At 36.4% G+C, this 21,824-nt stretch overlaps 2 protein-coding genes across 6 annotated transcripts in view; one reads left to right on the forward strand and one right to left on the reverse strand.

The window, feature by feature from the left end:
* LOC145674431 (coiled-coil domain-containing protein 174-like) overlaps positions 1-7,882 on the forward strand; it is a 200,117-nt gene extending 192,235 nt beyond the window's left edge. For both annotated transcript variants that reach the window (XR_014128928.1, XR_014128929.1), the window contains one exon: positions 1,826-7,882. The gene's annotated coding sequence lies outside the window, so the exon portion shown is untranslated. The remainder of the gene's footprint in view (positions 1-1,825) is intronic.
* LOC145674429 (pickpocket protein 28-like) overlaps positions 1-21,824 on the reverse strand; it is a 216,180-nt gene that overhangs the window by 37,319 nt on the left and 157,037 nt on the right. The window contains exon 14 of one of the 4 annotated variants that reach the window (XM_081744478.1): positions 16,310-16,400. The exons of 2 other annotated variants lie outside the window; for them this stretch is intronic. In XM_081744478.1, coding sequence (XP_081600604.1) covers positions 16,389-16,400 — 12 coding nt within the window. In that variant the 3' untranslated portion in view covers positions 16,310-16,388. Of the gene's footprint in view, positions 1-16,309; positions 16,401-21,264; positions 21,304-21,824 lie in introns of those variants that run through there. One more of the 4 variants, XM_081744477.1, reaches the window with a different exon arrangement.

Here is a 21,824-nt window from a genome sequence, read left to right on the forward strand (position 1 = left end):
TCTCAAAATTTCTCTAATAATAACAGAGTTACCCTATGTCAAAGTTACAGTAAAATATAAGAGAAGAAACCGTCTCCGAATATGATATTTTGAATTTAAAATTAATTTTTTCTTAAATCGGACCATCCGTTTGGGCTGTACATTCTTTATGCGCCCAATGTTAAATGAAAATGCAACGTTGTCATTTACTTGTGACTGGGGGAGAAATTTCGTAAGAGTATGGTGAATGGAGGTAGGCCATCGACATATTAGCGTAAAAGACAGTAATTTCATTCATTTACGTTATGGGTCCAGGTAAATGGCAACATTGCATGAAAGAAAGTTATTTTTTTTTTTTTTATTGATGTTGCATATACAAATTTTGTAAAGTTTTATGAAAATAGTGCTATAAACTGTTCATAATTAAATGAGATTGAGAAATTTTCGTTATGTTAACGTTCTGTAGCTAGTGTTGTACTTTTTCCTAGAGCGTTGCAGAACATTTCAGGTACAAAGTCTATAATTGTAGCTGTGTGAAGTGCGTCTCGCAAAGATTTTTTTTTTTTTTTTAATGGATTGTAATTGGTGTTTTGTTTTCAATAACCTTTAGTCTTGAGCGCAGTTTCAAAGAAGCGAGTTTGGTAACGTATTCAGCAGGAAAGAGATACACATTTAAGTGCGTGATGATTTAGTGCCTCGCCTGAAATTACTTTTCTTCGTGGAATTCGGGTTGAATGTTAAGCTTAGGCCCGTCTCATGTAGGTTCACTTCTGAAAGAGACCCTGAACGCCAGTGCAACTAACCAATCTCTTTCATATATTATATGCTGGAACATCTTTAAAATTGATATTTTAATTGTAGTTTATTTAAGAGTTCAAATGATATTTACTAGTAGTAGCTGTCGGTTTCTTATTGTGAATACTAGTTCTAAAGGCAAATATAAGTTGTTGTTTGAAGGAAGGCTTGTGGTTCATTGATACTAAGGGTAATTATTTTGGAACACGAATACCGTGGTTAACTTTTTAGTCATTGTAAAGTTACCTGAATATAAACTCGTAATGTGCTGAATTGATCATATGTCCAAACTTATATTCTTCACACAACACAAACCGGCTTGTCATGTAAACATTTTCATTTATTACGTCCGATACCTTTCTCCTGTAGATTGAGGACTGAATGATGTACAGGGTTAGCATAAATGATACCTTTGAAAATATACCCTTTTCAAAATGAATTACACGTATACGCATGAAAGATATATGAAAAGAACCACAAACTCACCAAGTTTTGCAGAGGGTGTATATAATGTTCAATATGTGCCCATTTGGTGACACGACACACGTCCAGATGACGTCTTTTTTCTTGCCTTCCCTCCATTTTCCACAGGTACTAACCTCACACTGCCACACCCAATCGGAAAGATAATGGACTCGTACTGTTACATGGAATACACAAGACAAACTTGGTGAGATTGTGGTTCTTTTCATGTGTAATACTTTTGAAAACGAAGAAATCATTTATGTTAACCCTGTATTTAGAATAGGAGCAGCTTCTTGAGTGAAAGGGTAGAATTTTCCTTAATGGAACTGTGATTTTAGAAGATAAAAGACCGAGGAATTATTTAACTTGTATGAAAAGTCTCTAAATTTATGTAACCGTCATGAGTAGATATATATTGTATACTGGAATGAAGAGTATGTACATTAATTGGCATAAAAGTTTCCTTTTTCTGGATGTGTCGTATTTAGAAATTAGTAATTGGAACCTAAACTGAAGGTATTTTAAATTGTAGTAGTATACATGTTGTAAGAAGAATATGGATGTGATATTGCGTTTTGTTTTGCAGAACCTGAGATGGTTGGGTAAGATGCACAATAAGTGGAAATTCGGATAAGAAGATTGAAATTTCTTCTGCCGTCATTTTTTTTTTTTTTTTTTTTAATGATTACACAAGTTATGATATTTCTACTTACATTGACAAAGCAATTGGGAGTGACGGTAGCTGTGATTCTTTGCTTAAATTATGACAATGTAGATTTCGTGTAGGAGCTTGTTCCCGATCACTGTTTCTTTCTGTTCTCGTATTACGATTGAAAAGTGGGTGTTCTACACGATATTATTCCTGTAGCAAGCAGGAAAAATAGCGTGTATAAGGAATTTCAGAATTCCTTGAACAACAATTGAGAGTAGATGATTGCATAGCTCTTTTCACAAAATGTGCGTGTCATGCAAATAATTTGGATAACATTCGGAAGTAGACTTGTAATGATGTTCGAAGTCCATATATGGCGAATATTTTTCTGTTTTACTATTAGTAAACAAAAAGTTCAATAGAGAGGCAGCGTATAAAAACATTTATTTCAGAAATGGATAATTTTAACATTATTAATGCAGCATTTTCGGTCATATATGAATAATTTACATTTTGAGCTGTGTATAAACCATATTGCTGTTGTTTTCTGAAATAGAATTATTCTAAATAACTTATGGGATTTTTTTGGTTTAAAATACAGATGGTGTTCACAAGGAATGTAAAATATTTTGACAATTTTCTATAGCCAGTGTAATGAGTATGGTATGTTACTAAATTATACTATTATTTTGAATTCAAAAATAATGAATAAGATTTGCAATTAAGTCTTTCGCGAATAATAGCTTCTATTGTTACAATATGAACCATATCTTTGTTTTCTTGACTATTCATTTATATAAATGAATGAATTGAAAACATGCTTTGCAAGTTTTTAATGCTGATATTTACTCATTATCCTGGCTACTTGAAAGGTAGGGTGGTAATTCAATTCGAATTAACATTAACATTTGTTGCTAGACTAAAAAGTTTTATTATTTTTAACAAGGGCAATGTTGTATACAATTAGTATTACAAATAAGAAGCCAATTTATATATATCATGAAATGTTGTGTGGTTAATTAGCGTCAAGCCCCCAAAATTGCTAAATTTTACCATTAATAGTAAAATATATTGCAGAAATGTTGAAATAACACTTACAACTAAAACATTATATGAAGATTTGCAGGAAGGACTATTACGAATGCTCACGCCAATAATCTGTTATATCATAAGTTTTGTATATGTAAGTATTCAAACTTGTTTACAATTTCTCCGTAAATTTTAATGTATGTCATATTTCCTTTGAAGTATGCTTATGTTAGAGCTGCTCTCTATGAAGAAGGGTGACACTAAAACAAATCAATCGAATACTTTGCTATTAAATAAAGCATCTGTAATAATTTTACAATTGTTTGATTAGTTTACATATTAGATTTCTTTATATCCCTCCACAATGCCGCTTGTAAGGAATAATGGTTCATCTGGCAATGAGAGAACAGAACAAAGTAATGGTAGTTCAAGAAGTATCGTAAACAACATGTTTCATAATTAGTGACAAGAAAATGAAATGTATGTATGGATCACGATGTCGTACATAAAGTGATATAGATGGATATGTAGTTTTGTTCAAAGAGTGAACTATTTGTTTCAATACTTGATCTTACGCAACGAAACCGGATAAAAGTTTTCACAACGTAATAAAAAAAAAAAAAAAAATTGGCGCGCATTATATATATAATGTTGACTAGAAACCAGGATTACAGTTTCTCTCTCAATATTAAGAAATATACGGAAATGCGGTTAGGGAACAGTAGTATGTACTGTGAAAACTGCAATTTATATATTTTTAGGATTGTGACTTTATAGTGTTGTGGTGAATTTATATTATTATTTGATGTCACCGTTTTTGTTCATAAATTTTATTCAAGTAATAAAGAGTACATTACATTATTATTAGATTTTCTGTTAGTTACTATTTGTACCCATTCCCATTACTTGTTCATTGAATGAATGTAAGAGAGAGAGAGAGTTAGTTCTACAGTTTCTTGAAGTGCATTAGACGCGTATGCGACTATATAAAATCTGCTGATGCTAATTGCTTCTAGAATATCTGGAGATCTTCTGGAACTGTAATATTTACTGAACTTTTGAAAACCTAATGCTATCAAATTAAACCCTTTTCATTCCGAAGTATTGGTGATTTCTATGGCACTAAAAGGTGCTGTGGTTTTGTAGCCAAAATTGTATCATTGTTCTATTTTCTGTAGGAGTTTGACTACTAGTGACGAGCAGCGGATTGGGAAGCAGACTCACTACAACTTATAGTAATAGGAAAAGTGCGCAAGAAAATCAGTATGTGCAGAATCACGATAGCATTATGCTTTAACTGACTGGAAGTTCGTAATATTTAAAAATCTTCAAATGTTCTATTGACCAGTGATTTATTTAGACTGTTTCACATGATTGAAGCAGCAAAACTGCCGTGGCAGAAATCCTGAGATCCATCTAGGAGAGTGGTGTTTGTTGATGTTTCCCTCCCAGATGGATCCCAGGATTTTTTAGTTCTCTGTATCCAAGTACCAGAGAGGCCCAGCCATCTGTTGACATGGAATGCAACTGAATAGCTCAATTCACTTTACAGTTCATTTGGAAACACAAATTTATACCCTGGCCACAGATATAAATTTGCAAGTCCTTGGCTTGGATTTGAACCTACGTTGTCAGTTAAACCCAAGCTTCATAGAACTGCGCCTTAACCAATTGAGCTACCTGGCTAAGGCGACCAACTACGAGAAAATTCACTCTTTTATTCGTGTGGCATCTAAGTAACTAATACATACGCACAGAGCCATCTGTTAGATAAGTGTAGAACTATTTTAAGAGCTCGTTACCAACGTAACAGTAAAACAAGAGACATCTATCAGCAAAGTGTTGGATTAAAAAGAGCGTGAGTGAGTAATTTAATATGTTCCGATTGCTCAATTGATCGGCAAATTCAAAAACATAAGAATACTAGTATGTCAGTTCCTATTGAATATTTTGGCAATCTGACTGCATATGTAGATAGCCCATATATGTATTCCGGGTTGCATACTTTTAGAGGTATATTCCAGAAGCCCTAATTTCGCTTCTAGTTAAGGTGCATAAAAATTCAAACGCAAGAATTAGTTTTGATGCTTTGTATTAACGTATGCGAGGGTGAAAATATTACGGGTAGTTTAAATGTTAATGAGAAGCTAAGATGTAGAAATTTCAAAGGGAAGAGTAAGTTTTAGTACTTGCCCAATAAACTCTCTCCTATATTTTCACCCGAACTAATTTTGAAATTTAGTATCTCAACTCCTAGTTAAGATATAATTAAGTCAAACGATAGTTTAATCCTTTGTTGAATAAGTTTGGATATTGGTAGTTAAATCTGTGACTTACGTCACGTTTAATTGAAAAGAATCACTTTTCAAACTCTGTCCATTGATCATAGTTTAAAGGAAATGAGCATCCGTTTACATCAGACAATTTCAACACTATCTTGTACATTCTTTACAAAAATTTTAAAATCTCTAGTAATAATGAATCTATATTAACTACTCGATTTTTTAATTACAATTATTTTAGAAATTTCATTCTTTTATTGCCCGTTCTTGAAAAATAATTTATGCATACAATATCCATTATTTAACGGCTTCATATAAACTATTTATGCGTTATGAGAAAATATCATCAAACATTATTACTATAAAGATATAATATTTCCCAGCTAAATGTACTAAATTTTTTTTCACCTGTATATTGTGTTAGGCAATGCTTATGAAATTGAATTAATTTCCATAATACTTTCTCTAAATCTTATAATTTAACATGTCTTAAAACAGTAATATCAATCTTGTTTAAATAGAAAGCCATTACTTCTTTATTATACCTGGTTAAGAAAATTATTAAATTTCCATAACACAGAATTCAACGGTCGGATAATTGTGTTATGTAACGAATTGAATATGACGTGAAAATTGACTCTCACGACTTTGTCCGTTAACATACCGCCTTTGTCGTTTCTAAGTATCTGCACGCAGTCTAGGATTCACGAAATAATGTGTTACGTAGCATGATTAACATATAATACGTGCTTGAACCGCCAGAATGCAGAGTTTCAAAAATGTAACATAACACCTTTATCCTCTAAGCGCTTCAATTATCTTTTAGTCCAGTATATTCAAACCTTAATCCATCTTTAACTACGTATATTACTTTTCATTTTATCAGTTGTGTGTTTAAAAGGTATTCCTTCCACCCAGATTCACCAAAGTTTTCACACTCAACTAAAATACCTCTACCGAACTTAGTCTTTATTTTTTCCATTTTTAGAATCTGATATTCTATATCTTATTCTTGTAAATCCACAACTGATGTCGGGGTTTTCCCGTTTTCTCCCACTTTCTTCATTCATTTCTGATCACCACCGACTCTTTTAGCCTAGCCGACGTAAAACTGAAATATTTCAGTTTTTAACCCAAATCACTGTTTCCCTTAGCCAAAAAGGTATAAACATGGGACGTTAAACTAAGAGATTTCATTTTAATTTCACATCGTAACTGCCTATTATTCAATTTCTATTACCCTCAATGACATACCACATCAAACCTCTTAATCCTTCTTCATTCAATGTTACACTCTTCCTATTCTGAACTTCAAGCCACGTAAAGCTTCCTAGTGTCAATCTCAATGTTCAAATTACGCTCTGCCGCGAGTTTCAACCTCATTCATGTTAAACCTTAAAAAAATTCCCAGCTTCGTCAAACGTAATCTCAAATTCAAGCCCCTTCAGTCTCTTTAACCAGAAGACATTACGCCTGTCAAATACGCTCAACCACATGATTACGGTGTTCGTCAACCTCTCCATAGGGCTTATAAGAAGTATTTAAATTCAATCGTACGCCACTTCCCTTCCCGTTAACCTTGTAACCATTTACAAACTCTCAATTTCAATTATGATGTTGAGGATATCACGTTAGGTTCTATCCTCATTTTTACTCAACCTCATGATAGCTCACACCTCTAAAGTTAACTCGACATTATAATAGTTGGTCCTAGGTTTGATTCCTTGCGACGCGAATTGTTGGTGTACAAAATCGTGTCCATGAATTCTTCAGTTTTATTCCCACGTTTTCGTTCTACCAATCATTTCATAATTATTCACTTTAATTGAGCCTTCTCAGCGTAACAACCGTAAGCGTAGGACTCAAAGCTAGAAATTTCCTTTCACTTCGTTTCAATCTTTTAACCTCTTACGACACAAATTTCAATCACTCAAGTAAACAAAACTTTCAAATTCATGGGAAACCACATCTGTCCATTTCACGTAGCATTAAAGCACAAACAAACTATGCAAGTCTATGATTTATTTATCAAATTTTAATTTCGATATGTCAACTACCATGTACGACTTTTAGAACCAGTGGCGAAGCGTGCCATAAAAAATGGGTAGACACAATACTACACACGCACATTCATATTATATCTCTCAGTGTGTGTGCCCTCTATGACCATTCCTCGAGAGGATCCGGGAGTATGATGGCCCTCATTTCTAGGAAATTTGGTACCATTCGGGAAATCCGGACTTTGGAGGAATAACATACTAAATGTAATAAAATCAACTAATTATGAAATTTTATATTTAAAGAGTAAATACATATATAGCAAGTTATATTGAAAACTGAAAACATAAAGGTATGAATAATCAGCAATAGCTTTTACATAGGGGCAACTGCCTGGGGTACCGCACTTCGAAGCACTGCTCTTTAATCTTCATTGGATGACGCACTACATCATATATGTTTCGAAGCTTACGGAATCTTAATCAACCCAATTACAGTTTTATAACTAGCCCATCTGCACGACGCCAGACAGAGCAGTATGAAAGAAAGTATTCCCATTATTCCTTCCAACACCCGTGGGATGCCCGACTAGGCAAACTGTTTAGGGCCGCTGAGCTCAGAAGGACCGCAAAAGAATAATCAACATTTAGAACAATTTCATTAGTGGATATCGTATCGGGGGATGGCGTAGTGATGGGCGAAGGGGCCTTCGACTATAAGTTGCCTAGGCAGCAAAATACTTAAATCTGCCAACGCTCTCTATCTACGTGTAGATTCAGTGAATTAGTGAGATCCGTTGTCATTTAATTTATCCTATAATATCGTTGTAGGTACAGTGATACGGTTGTGAAATTCAAACTGTATTTTCTGAACAGCCTTACACAAGCGATTACTTTCTGCAAAGGCATAACGACGTAAAACTAAAACAGGAAGTTTATTTTCAAATACTACTTCAGCTTACTTTGGTGTAGAGGCAATTAAGGGGAAAGTAATCTCATTCGCAAGTATCAAAGTTCGCTTAAAATTGTTTTATTATAAGCTATTAAAATCCATTCACTCACTTGCAAACAAAACTGAGAATAATATTTTTAAATAAGCTATAAGCTGTTAATATTTTGGAAACAGCTCTTCCCGCTGATATAGTGGTTAATGTTTGGACCATTGATGCACTTGGTTCCGGGTTCGATTCCTCTTCGGAGAACATTGGAAATTACAAGGCGTTACGTTGGTTCCAATTTCGCCTTAATCTGTAGCTCCACTCCTTATATAAACTTATCGCTAAAAAGGGACACTAAACTTCACAGTTGTCGAAACATTGTACGTTAGGTGTCATAATACAGTGTAATATAAACAGTCCTTTAGAGGGGAAAAAACGCCGTAATCACTTCACTTCTACTTGTCACTCTCGCGGAATACACAATAGTGGTAGAGTTGCCAATACAACATTTGAAGTTTCCGCTAGGTTTTTTTTTTTTTTTTTTTTTTTTTTTTTTTTTTTTTTTTTTTTTTTTACAAAACGACAAAATGAGTAAAAGCAAATCGCTTCTCAACGGTACGTTACAACAATTGAATATTTTATAGAGGGAGCTCGAAAGGTGATTTAAAATAAACAACAAGAAAGTAACTTATTTCTTTAATAATTTGTAAGTGCCAGAAACAATAAACACTTCTGACCAGAGTATATACACTTGTTTATTAAAAACTAAAACAAGTTTATATACTCTGGTCAGAAGTGTTTATTATTTCTTTAGTAAGTTCCAGAGTCATGATGGATAGAGTTACAAATTATCTCAAAATAATCTAGAGTGCCACCCTGAATAGACTGAGCGCCTAACGTCTTCTGACAGGTTCTACAAATAGAATATTTGTTGGCCCTTTAATCCCGCGCAGCTCGTACTCCTACGTTTCTGTTGGTTGATGTAAGGAATATGGATCTAACATCTACATAATGTTCACGGTTCTGCTAGACGCTCGACAATCTATCTATCTCCATGGAAGCATGGTCTAAATAAGGATCTACTTTCAACCAGGGCTTGTTAACATAACGTTTTCGTAAGTGTTTATTAAAATTAAAATGTATTTAAAGAATGTACTTGAAGTATATATAATCACTTTTTTATATATTTAGCGGAAACTTGGAAGTATTCACAGAAAGACTTTTTATTAAAGCCAAAAAATCTTATTATGACAATAGAAATGCGCACATCATTCTCCAGATCGATAGTTATTTCGATCATATCAGCTGTGACGTACCAAACATCACTACAGGTGCTTTTTGTTACCTTCTTGCTCCTCTTCTCGTTTTTTAATCTTGCTTTACTTCTGAGCACTGTACGTCAGACTGATTCAGCCAAAGGCGTCTTGTGCTACGAGTTTGGCACGTGAAACTATCCAACCTTGACGGCTGTCCAGACTTGTCGTCTTACCTTGCGATTTTCATTATTCATCGCGTCACATCACACCATCTCTTTGAATAGTTACCACGTCTTTGTACCACTTGCTCTGTTTACCTGATGGCGGATTCTGGCTCAGTTTCTGGTCAATTCGTAGAATGTCGCCATGACTTTTTACCACCCGTTCTCCCTAGCCCTGCTTATTCCGTGAAGGTGAAGAGCATGGAGAGAACGCAGGAAGAGGCATCGACAAACTTCCGAATGCTCTAATACCTCCATAGCTCCTAATACTTCAACTCGGACTAGATCTCGATTTCCTCAGGGTCGTGCGAATTTCGCTGAAAGAAAAACACTCACCACCAGCTAAGAAACAGCATTTTGTTTCCACCTCTGGATCTTCAGATATGGAAGCCAAAATCACTTCAACACTACGCAAATCATCTGAACAAATCATTACTTCATCCCACTCTACTCCATCTCTCCATTCTTTCTTTACTCCAACACTACGACGAAAAACTCATCATCATGCAATTACGAAATTATCTACCTAACCTCCCTCTTCAAGAAGTTGTAAAAACACGTAACGGCTGTCTTCAAATCTTCTGATAGAAATTTCGCCACCACTGTCCACAATAAAGCATCGTTTGAAATATTCGGTAAACAAACCTCACGAGCCTCACATCTTCACGTCGTAAACAACAACCTACACCGAAACGACTTCCCATATTATCTGCTGATTTCGAGTTCATCCTACCTATTCGGACGAGGAAATTACAGATGAATTGCAATAAGAAGGAGACACGATTCACAGAATCGTCCGCATTCGTAACAACAGCAGTGCGACGTACATGGTGCGTGTTCTTACACCATCGCAGGAAACTATTTATCAACCCAAGGTGCACTCATCCATAAACACAGACATCGCGTAGAACCTTTGCGGTAACCTGCACCTATGCCACTCTGGTGTGAGAAATGAAACCTTCCTTATAAAATCCGTCTCTTGCCGAATTCCTCACTACCAGCTTTCCGAGCTAATTGAAGAGCTATTGGCTTTCGCAATAACCTGTAATACAGGCAACATTCTTGTCCTCAGAATTACCTGAATATATCATTATCACCATTTATTTCAAGTTCATAGCAATTACCTTCGCTATAATCTATGTTCGAACTGGCAATCCCATTCCAACACCCGCCTTCTCACATATAACCGATTCTTACAAACATTTCATTATTCTTGCAGATATAAACCTTCACAGTTGATCAGCTCAAGAACACGCTCAGTTTTGTGATTTCATCACTACTCCTACAACTCGCATACTACTTGCACTTCTACTCGATCGATCTCAAACACCACACAAGACATCGCATTACTTCCAATACTTTAGCTACTCATTGTACTGTCACAGTCCTAGACTTGCTAGCGATCATGCTCCAATCAAACTGACTTACCATACGGGTCTAGCATGTACAACACTTTTGCCGGCTTCTCGAATCACATCTCGATATGACAAGGCCGACTGGCTTAGCTATCGTATGTACATATTTTCTGCTATAGAACCCTACTAAGCTTCAGTCACTTCTGAAGATCTTACTGAACAAATTGGCACTCTCACTACGGCTATCCAGGACGCATCTACTCTTTATATCCCGCAATCTTCGTCCATTCCATATTGCTCAAACTAACACCACATTATCTTGCTTTGGATCGACGCTCTCGCCAATGCTACCGCGGCTACCTTCGCACACACAATCCTCATCCACTTCATCACCAACTGCAACGTACTGTACGGAATTCTCTCTTCGTTTATAAATATCACTGGATTAAAACCTGCAATCATCTAGCAGGCACATCACACCCAACACTTTACTGGAAATGTTTCAACGCTTTGTGTTGCAAATCCACTAAGACAACGTATCCTCTCCATGTCCATGACAAGCCGCTTCAATCATATCTGGACATATCCAATGCTTTTGCTGATCGTCTTAAGGCATTTTACACCATCAGTTTCCGATCATATACGCCGCACTCTACTACTGCTCAAATCAACACTTGATTCACAACACTTACAACCCAAAAACTCACACACTTCCGCATAATATTCTCACAGTTTCCATTACAACTAATGAAATCACAGCTGTGATACGCCGCAAGAGAAACACTGCCCCAGGGTTTGATGGAATCACATATCGACACACTAAAGAATGCCCTTTTGCACTTCTCTCTCTACTTGCTCTTATATGAAAATTAATTCTTCTCACGGGTCTCTGTCCCACTGACTGGTAGGTTTCGAAAACACTCATGTTTCTCAAACCCCCCAAAAACAGCATCTGATGTCTCGCCCTATAGGCCAATTCAACTCATTTCCACTTTCAGTAAAATCTTCGTTCCTGGTTAAAAGATTACACCCCTACTTAAACGACCATCATATCATTCCATCACGTCAAGCTTGTTTTCGACCCTCATATTCAATTAACGATCAACTGCTTCGTCTTACGTCACTTGTCACCAACCATTATAACTCTACTCAGCCATCTTGCTTTGTTCTTTTCGACCTTGAAAAGGCGTTTGATAAAGTTTGGCACCTAGGATTCAGCTATAAGCTTATCAAACTACGACTTCCTATTGCATATATCCAGCATAACTTTCATTTTATTACCTGCCACCTTGCCTATGTTGCCATCAACGATCAGCTATCATACCCGATCTTTGGTTATCAGGAGTTCCAAAAGGTTCGGTCTTATTGCCACTTCTCTATCTGCTTTTTGACGCCCACTCTTCTAAACTCCTCCGAACTCTCTTTATTCCAATACGCTGATGATATTGTATTTCTTGCTCTCTGTCACACAATAGCACAAATCAATCCTACTCTTCAGGAAGCAATTAATCGTTTCACGCAGTGGTGACAAAGTTGGCAACTGACAGTCAATGCCGCCAAGACTCAAGCCATCGTTTTCATTCCACTCCGTAAACGTACTAAGGTCCATCGCAATCCTTCCAAGCTATTCTTACACGTCAATGACGTACCGTTGCATCCTACCGGAACAGTTACCTACCTCAGCATCACTTTCTACCATCTCCCCTGGACACCCCACCTCAACTCTGTCAAGGCTAAAGCATATAACAGAATATTCTGCAACGTTTAAAATACCGGTACTGCATGGGGTCTCCCTTCCTATCTTGGTCTTAACACTTACAAAGTTTTTCTTCGGCCAGTACTGACATATGGTTTTCCCGCCTGGATCTCTGCATCAACCTCTTATTACGAAAAAGTGTCATTCTCGAACGTAATGCATTTAGAATCGCCTTTCGCATCTCATTGCCTAGTCCTACACCAGACCTCTATTCTCGTATTTATTTTCCTATTCTCAATTATCACCTAGAAGCATTACGCTACAAGTTCATTACCGATCGCTACAATATTCACCAGCTTCTTTTCTTCGGTACCATTCATTATCTTACTCCACCCATACCTAACACAGCGTGAAAACAGGTGTAAATGTGTATAAGTGTAGCGTATTATTACACACTACCTCGTAATCATCCAGCTCGTGCGCTTATATAGAGGACTTTTGTATTCATGCTCATCTCCCTCATATATTTCCATCTTATATTGCACAGTGATTGCTTCTGTTCCTAACAGGGCTCCTCCACGTCTCGATCAGCCAAGAGTCGTCCATAGGCAGAAGATAAGTAAATGGATGTTAACATCTTCCTAGTGTTGTGACGTGTCTGCACCTCATCCCATCCATCATGCTCATAAATTTTTCCCTCCCAAATAAATAATTCTCAACACCTTTCATTTTTTTTTAAATTTCATCTTGTTTCACTCATTGTTTTTGCCTTTTCCATCACCATGCATCTATTTTCAATTTGTCCCTATATATGTTCATGTTCTTATACGCTGATTATATTATCTATTACGTTTGTACTATATTATATTATTTGTATTGTATTTATAATATGCCTATGTTCCCAAATTCCTTCCAACACCCAATGCCATAATGATTATGATTGTAAAGATCATAATGTCCATGTTATTAAATCAAAATAAGTAGGTAAATGTACTGTCTACACAATGAAAAGCTATTCCCAACGAGAGCTCAAGTGGTTCGGAGTCCACGTTAATCAGTAGATCCACGTCTCATATAGCCTCGCTGCTGAACGGGACGTTAAACTCAAAATCAACTCAACAATGAAAAGCTATGTAGTCCAGTAATCTAGCCTCCCTTAAACCATCCGCCAATAATCCTTTCAGCTACTATTTCCTCTAATTTACCATCCCTGAAAGAGGGCGTACCTCTTTTAGAGGTACCTAGCTCTCAAGCTAGCATTAAAAAAAAGAAATAACAAAACTATACTGAAAATATAGCTAACCTTTCTTCTAGTTGTTACACTATACGAGGATCAAGTGACGCATACGCACCAGTAAGAAAAGTGTAAATACACTAGTTAGATGTTGCCTTCGAAAGATGAAAATCTTTCGTCAGACCCTTAAGTTTCTGTGAAGTTGTAAAGTTTGCATTTTGCATTCTTGTGACTTTGGTTCTGATATATTCCGCTAGCCAAATAAGTCACTAACATAAACCAAGTAGTTAAGCGAAAGCACAGCGCTAGTCAATCAAGTTTCTAACATAATCTAAGTGGTCAAGCAGCAACACTTCGGTGTTTAGCACTAGCCACACAAGTCAATAACAAACTAAGTGGCTAAACAACAGCACTTAGATGTTTAGCGCTAGCAAATCAAGTCAAGTCATTAACATTTTTAGAACTATACGAGAAATCATAGAATCTTGTACCTAACTAGTCGCTCTAATTCTGGGCCCTCCTGACCCGCCGAAACATCGAGTTGAACGGCATAAACTACTACCAACTGTTATGGGTCCACCAACAGACAGCCCACGGGCGCGTCCCTGTTCATAATCTCAAACGTCTACCTCTAGCCTCTCACCATCTCGAGAACCAAACAGAGATCGCTCTCACACACCTAAAAACTGAAGTGTACTGATGGTTTGCTCAGTCCTAGAACTCGTACAGCCAGCATCCAACATCAATCTGCTTTATCTGTTTCTGGAGATACTATCGACATTGTTCCTACTTTGATTTTTGCTATTCTATTTACCGAACTTCCTACTGATCTCACGGACATAAAAAAAAAATTCTATCAAAAACTAATAGGATACTGTTCCAGACTCGATCTCCATAAATTAACTAAGACTTCTAACGGAATCGTCCTGAAAACCAAGAATCCTGATCTTTGTAAACATCTAACTATAAAGTCGGACCAGCACTATTTGGTGTAAACACAAAAATTCAACCAGCACTATTTGGTGTAAACACAAAAATTCAACTCCTCAAAACTACACATATCAAAACACCATCTTCGTCACGGCGTACTCCATTACTATCTGTAGTCATCAGTGGAGTTGACTACTAGAGGAACAGATACTATTTCCTCTACATACTAGAAGAACTACTATATTTCAAGACATACTAGGGGAACTAAAACAGGATGGGATTCAACCCACTCGAGTTCTCCGTATTAACAATGCTAATGGTCCTACATACATAGATCTAACTAATGATCTTTTCAACAACAGTGTCTACATCTATCGTTGCCACCATCAGGCGGAGCCTTTGCGCACAACTCTGGCTCTCCAACTACAACTTGAAAATTGCTTAACTTATAATGCGCACCCAACAAACAAATGTACCAATCCTTCCGTCTGATCTCACTGCAAAGGAGATCATGAACTAAGGGAGTATCCTAAGCTCAACGAACCTTCTAGGTGCTACACTTCCGATGTGGTATACCCAACTTATCCGGAAACGGTTTAGGTTTGCCCTTACACTTGTACAAATAAGCCCGAAACTAGCGTACTTCTCCACGTCCACGTCCAACCAGTATCTCAGCAATCACACAAACATCCTTCTTACCATCATAATCCGTGGAAAATATTTTGAATTTCAACACTATCGCTCTTCAAAGCACCTTTCCCTTCCAAGTGAGGCTATTCTAAATTATGCGACCAAAGCTGCCTTCGATATTTTCCAACTTCATATGGTTGCTATATATTCTGGCCTGTCTACATACTTCCATTTTCATACTAACACCATGAATAGTACAGATCAGAGGAGGAAGACTATTTCGTTGCTATTCTGTAATGTTCGTACACAACCTACTAATCGAGTTCTCTTAGAAACCTTTGCAAAACAGTACGACGCACACAGCATTCTCCTTAACGAAACTTTTCTAAATTGATCTGATCGTTTCTATCTTCCACGTTTCATCTCATACGGTCTGACCTACCTGAAAGCATTGCACGTGGTGGTGCAGCAATAGCCGATAAGCACTCTCTTCGACGACGCCATATCACACCATCTTCTCCTGAGCAATATCACGGACACATCATACTGACACTATTTTCCAGCTACTACTATTACAATTCCCACCATCTATGTTCGATCTACACAAACGCTTCCGTATCGTTTCCTGACCTACTTAGATCTCAACTTTCGAACATACATATTCTTAGCAAACATCAACTACCATTCTCGTACAGAAGCTCAAAAACAACGCTTTCAAGATTTTCTTCAAACCACTCATAGTTCCTTACTGCAGTTACCATATCCTACCCGTCCGGAAAGCGGCAGTAGTCCTGACGTGTCAGTTGTCTCCACCAATTTGTTACCAATTACTACTCTTGATGTCCTTGGCTCCATAGATAGTGACCATCTTCTGATACTTGATATGTATATGCCAAGTTTGAAAATCCTGGATCAAGGCCTGGTTGTCACTAAAGTTCCTTCTAAATTTAAATAGTTTAATTAAAAAGTAACATTTTAAATTCATGTTTATATTTTTTTAAATATCTTGATAAACGTTTATAAAAATTTCAATCTATATTCTACATCAAATAAAATAGAAAAGCAATTCAAATCCCTTGAGCAAAACTTTTCACAACTGAAATTTAAGCAACGTGAAAGTAAATAAACATATGCGCTTTTGATATTACAAAATATTTCCATTCAAAATATTGAACTAATATTGCAGAGTACACTTATCTTTGTTTAGATTCATTCGAGCTGGTGAGCTGGATCCTTCTGCCAGAAATTACGATTTAACAAATAAAACACTTTGGAGAATAGTTTTCATTCTATATGTCCTAAAATAATATGTACTGTGTGACAATTTTTAAGCGGGATCCACTATCGATGTGCAAGCTGCACCGTCAGTGGTGGTATTGGGTAATTTATATGTTTGGAGTTATTGAGGGTCATTCTCGGGAGACTTACAAGTAATCAATTCTGTGCTAGAGGTTACCAAATAAATAAGTACAAATAGTTTCGTACTTTTTCATGCAGGGTTATTTGACCACTAAGAGTATCTAAGGCCATATGAGATGAATATTTTACTCTCTCTGACAGTGTTGACGTTCCACAAACCAAACGGAGTGACAAAAACTGTCTTCTACCCCCACGAGCAACTCAATAATATTCTGGAGCTTTTGATTGAACAGGCTTTGGCGACAACCTCACGAGTAGATTTGATCAGTCTCAACGGGACGAACAGAAATAACCTCAGCAATCTACAAAAAGCTGTAGAACCACCAAACTAAGAAGTGTAGCCATTTTCAAAGCCAATCGCTACCATGCGACGAAACAACGGTTTTACAAGAATCCTACAACGAAGAAGATTCTTCAGCATTATAACTATAATATTCGAAACTAATCTGAATAGTCCTAAAACAAGATACGAAAGAATTTCTGGATCATAAAGAACGACTCTTTTCAGTGTAATGTGCTCTCGTAAAGATTTTAGGTTTTAAAAAGGGTCTGATACTCAACCAGAATAAGATCAACTTAACACAATAACCAACAAACCATCATTTTAAGATGTGGGCCACTAAAAAATAAACAAGCAAATCATCAACCAAAGACACTGAAAATAACAGCAAACTCTCCAAGAAGGCAAACTCACCAGCACCAAAAAGAACAAGGAAGTGGTGAAAATTGTCAAGCATCCACTGTAATCACCACCGTCGAAACATACACGCCAAAACAAACCGAAGCAAAGGAACAAGAACTCACCCTAAAGATAAAACCATTCGGAAAAACTCCTTCGAAAGATATCAGATAACAAATTGAAGATAGGAAAGAAAGTATACTATATATTCCATGAAAACAGATAAACAGTCCTCACTCCAAATGAATCATATTTAGAAGACTTAACACCATTTGGCAATATTGAAACAGCTTACCACCCATCTTTCAGTAAAGAACAAATCACGGATACTAGTGGTGAATATATCACTATCAACAAGATCTGGAAAGAGCCCGCATGACCGGTCTTATATTCGTGAAGCTTCAAATGACTCTATGGCTTTAACAGTCTAGAATAAGTGCTAACAAATGTGGTTATGGTATTACCGCTAACACTGAAGATCTAGGAAGTGCATCATCAGGGAAAACGTACGTTTCCCCAACAATATCACCAAAAGAAACAGCAGCACGTTTCCTCACCAAAGCTGTACTAGAAAAGGATAGCGTAGCCAGATAAACACCCATCAGAATGAATTTCCATTATAAATTCAACATTAAAAAATACATAAGTTTATCTGATAATAGTTCTGAAGAAACTTATCGATTAACAAGAAAATAAACACCAACAACGTCACCTAGATTTACCAGACAATTCAATAAGCAGTCTACATTAAGCGAAGAGAGAACAACTCCGGATTGAATCAACAGACTTCCTTTCACAAATACTTTTATTAATTAACACTTTGAAGTGTGTGAGAAAGATGATGAGAATGAAACAAGTTCTTCTTGAGCAGCAATATCCCTTACAATATCGGTATTACTGTACAGTAATGTTACGCCATTTACATTTTCAGGCGATAAACTGTAGCGCAGAAAGTTAAGTATAAACGCAAAGAAGAAAATAAGCGCTCCACGCTGACTTGTGTATCCAGAATTGCAAGTACCACTTTTGCTACTTTATACAATTCAGGCTGAAGTATACGCTGACTTTCTCAATATTCCAACACGTTGAAGTTTATCTGTAACCGTTTTGTTGATTGAAACTAGTCATCTAAAATTCGTATAATATGTTTGTTTCTATCGATGTCCATCGGTTGTCTAATTGAATTTCGCTGTGATAAGAGTTCTTCCAATTCTGTTTCACAAGAAGTACGCTCATTGCCTCCGTAAAGTTCATCTGTGGTATAGGAGTTAAAAATATTTTCATTGTCGCTGTTCGCATCTTCAGGACGAGCCTCCAGTTTTTCAAGCTTTGCCAGGATATGCAGTAATTCCTTGGCCTTTTCAACCTGGTTACACTCAAGGAGAACAAAGTACCTTGGGTCAAGAAAAAGAGCAGCACTGAAGCCTGGATATTCGAACAAGGGAGTGAGTTGTTCTTCGCTACTTTTATAGACTTCTTCCAGCTCCCTCTTTTCCCATACATAATTTCAAACATTTGGCAATTTCATTACCATTTCCAGAGAGCTGCTGAAGTTTAACTTTACACTTAGTCTACAGAACATAAGTCTCCCAGAAGAAGGCTCTTTTCCTGGAGTGTGATGAACGTGTGCCGAACTGACTCCAAAGCAGCTAAAGCAAAATCAAGCTCATCACATTGGTTAGCAGTAAGATTGTACTGAAGGATCTCATTCGTTAAAAGAACAGATTCGATGAATTATTTTAATTTCCTCACAGATTTCAGTATGTCAAATGAGGAACCTCATCGTGTCGATACATCAAGTATAGGTAGAGAGAAAAATCTTCCCTCTTCAGTTGACGAACCATAGTGGGCTTACGAAGATGCTTTGTCAAATTTCTAGCGTCTTCGAAGAGTTGCCTAACAGAAGGATTGGCCTTGATGGAGTCATCATCAGCCAGTTGGAGTGTGTGGGCTGCACATCTCACACTTTGAAAATGATATTCATTTGCAAGCAAATCACATTCTGGGTATCGCTTTTCCTCAAAACATGTGTCACAATCTTCTAGAATTGCTTTTTGATGGAATAATTTTGTAGCCTATCATGTTTGATCCATTGTCAGTGGTAAATGTAATGATGTTTTGTGCAGCAATGTCGTATGATTCAAGTAGAGACATAACTTCCCGTTTTATGTTCTGTGAAGTATGTTTCACGAAAAGTTCAATCACACCCAATCTTTTATTTATTAATTTATAAATGTTTCAGATACAGATCAATGTCCATTCTACACTGAAACAATGTAACAACGTATATAACAAATATCAAAGAAAGATTTTTTTAAAATATATATTTATATTTACATAGAATATGTACCATATTTACAGAGACTAGCTTGTTTCTAAAATTATTTTCAGTCAAAAATATCAACATCTGACAAATTATTATACAATGATGCCAGCCTAACATATAAGGATCGTTGTATAATTGAGGAGTTTGGTGCAATAAGGGCGTAAGTCTGAAACATGCAGTTGGGGAAAACGATGTTGAAAATTTAAGTAGTGTTTTTTCTTACATACAAAATGTAATATGCAGCATTTTATTCCGATATTGAATTGAAATGTTATCAGGAGGCTAAACAAGCATGGCAAAAGCCATAAATGCGTTTGATGCAAAAAGGGAGTAAACTCCCTTACGCTCTTATTACATCAAACTCCTCAATTGAAATGATCCATGCCTTTGGATGACCAAGTGGTCCACAAACGTCGGCAACGCTGTAAATCAAGCTTTCACAGGTAAGGTTCTACTCATAATTAGATTTTCTAGATGTTATAATTTGTGTTCCGTGCCATTTCACAAAACTTCATTTTGTGCTCAGTTGGCAACACTGCATTACATATGCGTTATTAAGCATGTGTGTGGGTTCAATATTTGCTTACTATACTGTTGTGTAAATGTCATTTTGATTACTTTAATCAACTTGAAGTTCTTTCTGTATCAGTGTATCTTTTGCATTGCTATCTTCACATGATTCTAGAGCTTTCTTTCCTCTGTATTTCCTGTATTTCTGGGTGTCGGCCCGTAAAACTTTGGATTTCTCACTTTTCTTCACTCCTCTATCGATTGTGCATTGTTTGATTGGGCAATGCTACTATCAATATAAGATGTTCCCTTCTGAGTAATAACACTGATGCTACCCACAAGTAAGTTCTGGCAATGCCCGAGATATGACATCAGACTGCATTACTGATTTATTTCGGTGAAATTAAGCGGGATCTTTAGTTTAATATTCCACGATTAGGCCTTAAAAACTAAAGGAGATGATTAATGAGTGAAGGAAGTGAGTGATGAAAGAAGATATTCAGTGCAAAGTTAGGAGATAATAACTCTCTTTCAAAATCAAGGATACAATGTTCCCACCACAAACATACATGGCATGGCCTGAAATCAAACCAATCTCCTTTGGATCTTGAAATAAAGATTTTATCATTGAGCCTTCCTAACCCACCATCACAGGGATGGACGCTTCAAATCCCGACAAGAGGAAACAAACTGTATATTCACGTCTTATATAGCTACGGTGATGAAAAAGAAAATTAAACTTCAATAGGCAAAACCACTTGTTATAATGAATATATATTTGAAAATATTTACCAAGTAACAAAGCATTTGTAAATTTCTGTGTATGAATTATTTTGCTTCTTTTTCCCCCGTTTCTAGTCTTCCAAACTATGCTGTTGTAAGGGAGCTAGTGTGTGAGAACACTGGTTTTCTAAATAGGTAAATGAAAAAATGCAAATGATTACTAATTAACATTCAAAGACGTAATTTAAGTTTGTTAGAGCATTTATTATTGGGTCTTCTAACCACCAAATTATACATTAAGAATAATAGGTCAACATTCAACTATAAGAACTCGGATGGAGTTTAATTTTGTAAAATCTCATCAGCTGAACAAAATGAATTAAAATTTAATTTAGATCTCAGGGTCTTATCCTGTGATTTAACTTTATGATATTGAATATCCACATGCCACATACAAGCTATCAGAATTAATAAAAATGCAGTTACTGACTGCTAATATCTCCGCAACTTCTGTAACCTGAAAAGTTAGCAACATATTTAAATTTATTTATTATGTACAGTTCGCAGCAAAAAACCTGCAACATGAGCATGTAAGTTTAATGTGAAACGACGAAGTCTCTTGCTCCAAAATAAGTGTGCAGGGGATTACGCCGATGTTTCTCTTGCGTGATTCGTGCCACTTAGACGTTATGTTGATTCCCTGGGCTC

This window comes from Thermobia domestica, chromosome 17, assembly GCF_964235325.1.
Source record: "Thermobia domestica chromosome 17, izTheDome1.hap1.1, whole genome shotgun sequence".
Classification (NCBI taxonomy): Eukaryota; Metazoa; Arthropoda; class Insecta; order Zygentoma; family Lepismatidae; genus Thermobia; species Thermobia domestica.